Source organism: Humulus lupulus, chromosome 2, assembly GCF_963169125.1.
Source record: "Humulus lupulus chromosome 2, drHumLupu1.1, whole genome shotgun sequence".
In the NCBI taxonomy this organism is placed as follows: Eukaryota; Viridiplantae; Streptophyta; class Magnoliopsida; order Rosales; family Cannabaceae; genus Humulus; species Humulus lupulus.
In genome coordinates this window covers 252,400,511-252,408,319 of record NC_084794.1, presented here as the reverse complement: position 1 = coordinate 252,408,319, position 7,809 = coordinate 252,400,511, and the positions used below count along the sequence as shown (strand labels likewise).

Below are 7,809 nucleotides of genomic sequence, written 5' to 3'. Positions count from 1 at the left end.
TTTCCTTCCCGCACACGTGGCATGGTACACTAGGTCCATGGGCTATCCTGAAGGGATCTGAGGCCTAGATTAAGCCCAAGGGATGGGGAAGGTATGAATCCAGGTTGCCCAAATATCAGCAAGCCACACATTATCCACTGGACATCCACGCGTCGAGGAAGTAGAGACCATGACTTGGGCACAGTTCGTCTTCCCAGACCCAGTGTAAGGCATCATCCGGGGTGCGAATAAGGAGGGTGTTTCCAAGTCTAAGAATGGACCAGGACGATAGCAAATGAACCTGAGCTCTTGTAAACAAACCAGGGTCCTGGTAAATGGACCAGGACATTGGTAAATGAACCCGGATTAGGCATCTAGGTTGGGTATGATAGACTGTCCCCGACACTGACATCACCCCGAGAAACACAGATTTTTGTCTCCTCAACTAACCTGCAAAAGAGGTTACAGACGGAATGTCCACCGTTATTCAAAACAATACTTCCACTACTCTGACAAATCCTATCCCCAGGATCTCCTTAGAAGCCTACACGGACTAGACTGAAGATGCGTACTGTTGTCAGTCGTACAGCGTGGTTATGCTCGAGTCGGCCCACTAGGCCCTGATTAGTGTATTTTATTTGATAGAACCATTTTTATTAAGCCTCCATTAGTGAGAAAATCCTAGTGACATCCGTATTGGGCTCGGATTAGTTTGACCTCTAGTGCATCCAACTGCCTATAAATAGGGCCAGTTGTGCACTGTGGAGAGGATTCGAGTTTTCTTTTGTAAGCTCACACTCTGCTCAAACTTACAAAAAAAACTCCATTGCTAAAGCTCTCTAAGCTCTAATACAATAGACTTGTGGACTAAGGCTCTTTACCGCCCCAACCACGTAAAATCACTTCTGTTTTTCTCTTTAAATCCTGTCTTTTTGCTCTCTTATCTTTGATAATTATAGTTTCCGAAAAACTCAGTAAACAAAGAATATTAAACAACTATTAATTAAATTAAAATAAATCAATAAAACAATGAAGAATTCAAATTTATGTCCGGATATTACAATCTACCTTCCTTAAAAGGAATTTCGTCCTCGAAATTCAACTCACCAAAAATCTCAGTTTACTATTTCCTTAGGTCATCCTCCAACTCGCAAGTTGATTCCCTTGCCGAACAGTTCTTCCTTAGGACCTTTACTAGTGGAATCTTCTTGAATCTCAGTTCCTTGATTACCTTTTCTATGATTTGCACTAGCTGCTCGTCATATCTTAGGTCCTGTCTCAACTCTAAAAGCTCGTAACTCAACACATGGGATGGGTCTAACATGTACTTTCGCAGCATTGAAATGTTAACAACGTTGTGCATGTCTGCCAGGGCTGGTGGTAAATCTAAGCGATAGGAAACCTACCCAACCTTGTCCAGTATCTCAAATGGACTTATATATCTTGGGCTTAGCTTACCCTTTTTCCCAAAATGCATCACGCCTTTCATAGGTGATACCCTACTGCGAATTTAACTTCCTGGTGTTTCAGATTTGCATAGCGTTTCTATCTACTCTAGGAAGTTAGCATCATTTTCCTAATTCTCTCTACCGCCTCACTGGCTTCCCTAATTGCATCAAGACCTAGTATCTGTTTCTTACCTACTTTGCCCCAATGAAGAGGTGACCTACACTTTCGTCCATAAAGCATATAGTAGGGTGTCATCCCAACAGTTGACTAGTAACTATTGTTATAAGAAAACTCCATTAGCGATAGGTAGCGATTCCAGGACTCTGAAAAGTAAAGTGCGCATGATCTTATCATGTCTTCTAACATCTGAATTGTCCTATTAGATTGTCCACCAGTTTGAGGATGACATGCGGTGCTAAACTTCAGCCTGGTACCCATGGCCAGTTGTAGACTCTTCCAGAAATTTTAGGTAAAAACTAAACCTCTATCTAATATGATGGACTTTGGTACTTTGTGAAGTCGCACGATTTCCTTTACATACAACTCTGCACTGATCCGCAATATAAGTGGTCTTAACTGGAAGAAAACGTGTCAACTTCATGAGTCGATCAATAATCACCCAAGCTGAGTCGTGCTGCTTTGTGGTCCTTGGAAATCCCACCATAAAGCCCATAGCTATGTCTTCCCATATCCATTATGGGATACTAATAGGTTGTAACAACTCAGCTGGTCTTAGATACTTGACTATAACTTGTTGATAAGTTAGGCATTTGGAAATTTATTCAGTTATGTCCTTCATTCCTGGCCACCCATATAATGTCTTCAGGTTGTTATACATCTTGGTAGACCCAGGATGTAGGGAATATGGTGTAGTGTGTGTCTCTTTCATGATACTATCCTTAGTTTCCTTGTCATCGGGCACACATATCTTGTCCTTGTAATGCATCAATCTCCCACTAGACTAGCGCCTCACCACCTTTCTATTTCTCATTAATTTGCTCAAATAAGGTTGATTGTAGGGTGAGGCTTGTCATACTTCTAGTCACTAGCTCAATTCCTTCCCTAATAATCTACTTTTGTAGTGGCACCTCTATTCCTCTATGTCCCAAGATGCTCCTATAATTGCGCCTACTTAGAGCATCTTCCATTACGTTGGCCTTTCTTCGGTTTATAATGTCTCACAATCATAGTCCTTTACAAGCTCCAACCACCTTTGTTGCCTCATGTTCAACTCATTTTGAGTGAATAAATACTTTATACTCTTGTGGTCTGTGTAGATTTTGCACGTCTCTCCATAAAGATGGTGCCTCCAACTCTTAAGAGCAAAAACTACGGGCGCCAACTCCAAGTCACAAGTAGGATACCTTTGCTCATAATCCTTCAGGTGTCTCTACGCATAGCTACCACTTTATCTTCGTACATCAATACACATCCCAATCCATTCTTAGAGGTATCGCAATATAGTACAAACTGCCCTTCTCCTATTGGCACACATAAAACTGGAATGGATATCAACTTTTCTTTTATGCTTTGAAAAATCTCTTTGCATTGTTCAGTCAAAATGAACTTTTATTTCTTGCGAGTTAGATTCATCAAGGGTGTTGCAATATTAGAAAATCCTTTGAAAAACCTTCTGTAGTATCCCGCCAATCCCAAGAAACTTCAAACCTCAGATGCGTTCTTAGGTTGAGGCTAATCTCTTACTACCTCAATCTTGGCTGGATCCACCAAAATTCCGTCCTTTGACACGATATGGCCCAAGAAGGCTACTGTCTCCAACCAAAATTCGCATTTCTTAAACATACCAAATAATTGGTGCTCTTGCAATCTCCTTAGTGTCAATCTTAGATTCTCTTCATGTTCTACTTCAAATTTTGAGTATATGAGAATGTCGTCGATGAACACCAAAAAGTCCTTGAATACTTGGTTCATCAAATCCATGAAGATTGCTAGGGTGTTAGTGACTCTGAACGGCATCACTAAAAATTCATAGTGCCCGTACGGAGTTCTAGATGCATTCTTAGGAATGTCCTCTTCCTTCACCTTTAATTGATGATACCCAGACCGTAGATCAATCTTTGAGAACATTGCAGCTTTGTAATTAATCAAATAGGTCATCAATTCATGGTAGAGGGTACTTATTCTTAATTTTCACCTTATTGAGCTCCCTATAGCTATGCACATACGCATGCTCCCATCCTTCTTGTTTACAAAAAGTACTAGCACACCCCAAGGAGAGTAGCTTGGCCTTATGAATCCTTTATCCAATAACTCTTATAGTTTTATCTTTAGCTCCGCTGGTGCCATCCAATAGGGTGCCTTAGAAATAGGTGGCGTCTTTGATGCGAGCTCAATCACGATCTCAATTTCTTTATTTGGTGGCAAACTGGGTAGACCTTCTGGAAATACATCCGAAAAACACACACGATTCGAACATCCATTGGCCTCAACTAAGAATCCTTGATAGCGTCAACTACACTTTCTAAAAATTCGTGACATCCTTGCATGAACATCCTTTGAGCCTTTAGTGCAAAGATTATCGATGTTCGGAGTCCTGATGCTTCTCCCATGAAGACGAGTTTCTCATGCTGTTGTGATCTGAATGCAACCATTGTCCTTCTGCAGTCGATGGTTGCGTCGTACTTTGCTAACTAGTTTATACTGATAATCACGTCATAGTCTATCATGTCTAGTTCTAGTAAGTCTCCTAGGCATTCCTTACCCTCAATCATGATTGGAATAGATCGTAACCACTTAGTTGACAACATCACCTCTCCCAATGGTAATGAGATAACAAAATTCTCACTAAAAGTTTCATAGGTTACTCCTAGTCTAACAACCATTTTCATAGAAATAAACGAATGCATAGCTCCTGAATCAAATAAAAATCTACAAGGTGTACCGGCAATAGAAATATGACTTGTTACCACAGTATTGTTGGCCTTCACTTTGCCTTGAGTTAGTGCGAACACCCGAGCTGGTACCAAGTTGCCATTCTTCTGATGTCCACCATTCCCAGCTTGCATTTGGGGACAGTTTCTCTTTATATGAGCATCTTGTCCACACTTGTAGTAGGCTCGTGTGTTAGCTCGACATTCTCCGCTATGCTTGCAGTTGCACTTTAGGCAATTTTCCACCTCATTATTGGGGTTTTGACTGCCTCTCGTTGCCCCTTTTGATTTCTTATTCCCTTCATGGCTCTCATTTTCCTGAGCCTTTCTTTTATCTCTAGATCTAGAATTTCCTTTCCTAGCCTCCCTCCTAGCAGTGTTTTCCTTCCAAATTCGTTCCTCCATGCCTTCTGTTTTGATTGCACGTTCCAATGTCTCTGCATATGTCGTAACTCCCATCGTGGTTCATTTGACATCTCTAGAAATCATTGCCTTCAACCCTCTGATGAATCGTTGAATCCGTAGGGTCTCAGTAGACACCATATCCTATGCAAACTTTGTCAGTCGGTCAAATTTCATTGCATATTATGTCACTGTAGAGTTTCCTTGAGTAAAAGCTACGAACTCATCCACCTTTGCTACCAGAATTGCAGTGCTATAGTATTTCTTATTGAAAACTTCTACGAATTCAATCCAGGTCATGGCAGTCATATCTCTAGTTTTCTTTACAATGTCCCTCCAAATTCACGGATCTTTCTTTAGCAAATGTGATTCGTAGGACACCCTGTCCTCGTCATCTAGACGCATGTGCTCCAAAATGGACTCTACCGTCCTAAGGCATTCTTCTGCTTCAATAGGGTTGGCATTCCCTTCAAAGCTGGGCAGATGCTGCTTCCCGAATCGTTCGTATACTGGCTCAAATTCTGGTATGAAGCATCCCACTAAGTGTCCTCTTTGCCCTAACATTTGTCCAATAGGCACTTTCTGCTGTGGCGCTTGTACCGGAGGTTGCCCTTTTCCAGATTGAGTTATTTCCTCATCTCTTAGCCTTAGCTATTCTCGTAGCCTAGCTATCTCTGCTTGAAGATCCTGGATTTTTAAGGGCATTAGCAACATCGGGGGCATCATCGGAATTGGGAATGTCAGCAGGGGTATTAGTTGATCTTCTTTTTCTTCCCCTTCCACTTCCCCTTCCTCTTCCAGCTGCAGGCCGCATTGCTCTTTCCAATGTCATTTCAATATACTACGACACACAACTTAATTTTAAAAACAAGAAAAGTTAAAAAATGAACTCAAAAATAAAAGAAAACAACAATTTATTCATTTATTTAATTAATAGAAGCCAAAGTTCAATGCATCAAATAAGAAAACAAAATAAAATAAACTTGAATCACTGCGTGTCTAATCTATTCCCCATCAACTTTCTCCAAAAATAGGCTTTCACTGATCTCTGGGTAATCTAAGTTTAAGTTTCCCCAAAATATTTTTTATGGAATATCTGGTATGGTCTTTGTCACTAGTTCACACGACTCCGGGGTAAGGTAGTATTCTATAAAATCGATCTCCTTAGACTTAGATTCGTTTGCTTCTTCTTCGGTTGTAACTCTCACTTTGTTTACTCTGAATGTGTATGCTAAGTGAGTAACAAGAACTAGATACCTACCTAGGTCTTCTATCACTACAAGAATTATGCCCATATATTACATTAAAATATAACATATTTTTTTTAAAAGTGTTATTGTCTCGTGCTAATAGAAAAAGACACAGCTAAAATGAAATATTAGGCGGCAAATATAATAGACTTAGGCGCCAAATGAAAGACAAAAGCCCTTACCCTAATCTCTAAGGTTGAATCCCTAATAACCCTTTACGCCTCCTCTCTCACACTTAGTAACTCTCTCTCGTTCTATCTTTCTCTCTTAGTTACTCTCTCGTTCAATCCTTCTTTCCTTCTCTATGTTTGTTGTAGGTGTGTAACAAGGTGATGGGGGCCCGCGACTTGGGTCGTATGACAGGGAGGCTCGACTCATGGGTCTTTGGCGTGGCTCGCTCATGGGTGCGATGGTGCTTGCGGCGGTGGGTCTACGACATGGCTCGACTGGTCTATCTTCCATCAGGTCTCAATCTTCCATCTCTGCATTTCCTTTTGTTTCTCAAGAAAATTCTTGGGGAAATTGGTTGTTTTGCAAGTTTGTACATTATTTTTTAATTATTTACAGGGTGTTACAATACTTTAGTAGTCTAATCCAAATTCTACATCCCAAAATCAGATATGATGTGGGGTTTGTAGATTCAAGTTGTTTCCGTGTCTATGTGAAAGTCAGATGTGATTTGGGGTTTGTACATCCTTATCTTAGTTTTTTTTTTCCTGTGAGACTGTTTCTTGATTAATTCTAATGGTGTTGGGGATTTTATAAATGATTATTGATTTTCGTTATGTTTTAGGGATTTCAGAATAAGATTGATTTTATGTGTAAAAAGATTTCCTTGAACAGGTTTCAGGAAAGAAAATGAATAAATATAGCTTAGATGGGAGATTAAAATTTTGAGTAATTAGGCACACATTACACGTATTTTTTGTGTGTAAAAAGTATATGCGACTAGCATTACATTATTTTTTTCAGAAAAAGTAAATAATAATGAGCTTGGCCAAGAATTTCTCACTATCAACTGTCCACTTTAAATTGTTGAAGCCAAAGATATGAAGGGTTAAATAGAAATGATTATGTGAATATCCTTTTTGTAGGTCGAGAAGGACCCACAGTTTTTAAGGAAATTAATCCTTAACATTAGACAAAAACAAGGTATCTATGTGAAGCTTGGTAGCCATGCAGCAAAAGCCAAACTGCAAATTATGTAAACAATACAAGACAAAATGTCGATAGACAGCAAAGGTCAGCACTGACTCCATAATTCTTGTTTGGTTATCATGTATTTCAAATTCAGCAGAAACAACAACTGGAATTTTATTAATTAAACCATTCAAGTCCTCACAACCATACCCCTTTTTTTTTTCTTCCTCCAAGCTTTCTCTTTCAAAAAATAACTTTTTATTAAACCTGCCTGTTCAGTTTATTTCTTAATTTGTTATTATTAGGAGTAGACAAAAATAAATTGGTAGAATCATTGAGAAGATTGACCTCCAAAAATTATCATTGGTCCTTTTAATGCTGAATTAGTTTATGTTTTGTTAACTAGCCAACCATAAGTCCAAAAATTTGAACAAAAAGTTTAATCTATCCAATACTGATCCCTAATTCACTTGAAGAGTTAATCGTATTTATGTGCATGCAGAATCTAGAAAGCGAGAAAGGAACTAAATGAACTTCTTGACATAAATAAACTCAAACTTGGAGATCATATATATATGTAAGACAGTACTACTTAAATACAATGATGAATGAGTAGCTTACTGGTAACTTTGTCTTGAAGTTTAATTGATAAGGGTTTTTTTTTTATATATATTATTAGAATGAATACACCATTCTGA

General features: G+C 39.1%; 1 protein-coding gene across 1 annotated transcript; it reads right to left on the bottom strand.

Annotated features, from left to right (window-relative positions):
• Positions 1 to 4,079: 4,079 nt before the first annotated feature.
• LOC133815375 (uncharacterized) lies at positions 4,080 to 4,778 on the bottom strand. The gene has a single exon (XM_062248222.1). The coding sequence runs from the start codon at positions 4,776 to 4,778 to the stop codon at positions 4,080 to 4,082; it is 699 nt and encodes a 232-aa protein (XP_062104206.1).
• Between the last annotated feature and the right edge of the window lie 3,031 nt (positions 4,779 to 7,809).

Bases quoted from the DNA above. Each gene is read 5' to 3' on its own strand.
- LOC133815375 (XM_062248222.1), bottom strand. From the start codon at position 4,778: ATGGGAGTTACGACATATGCAGAGACATTGGAACGTGCAATCAAAACA.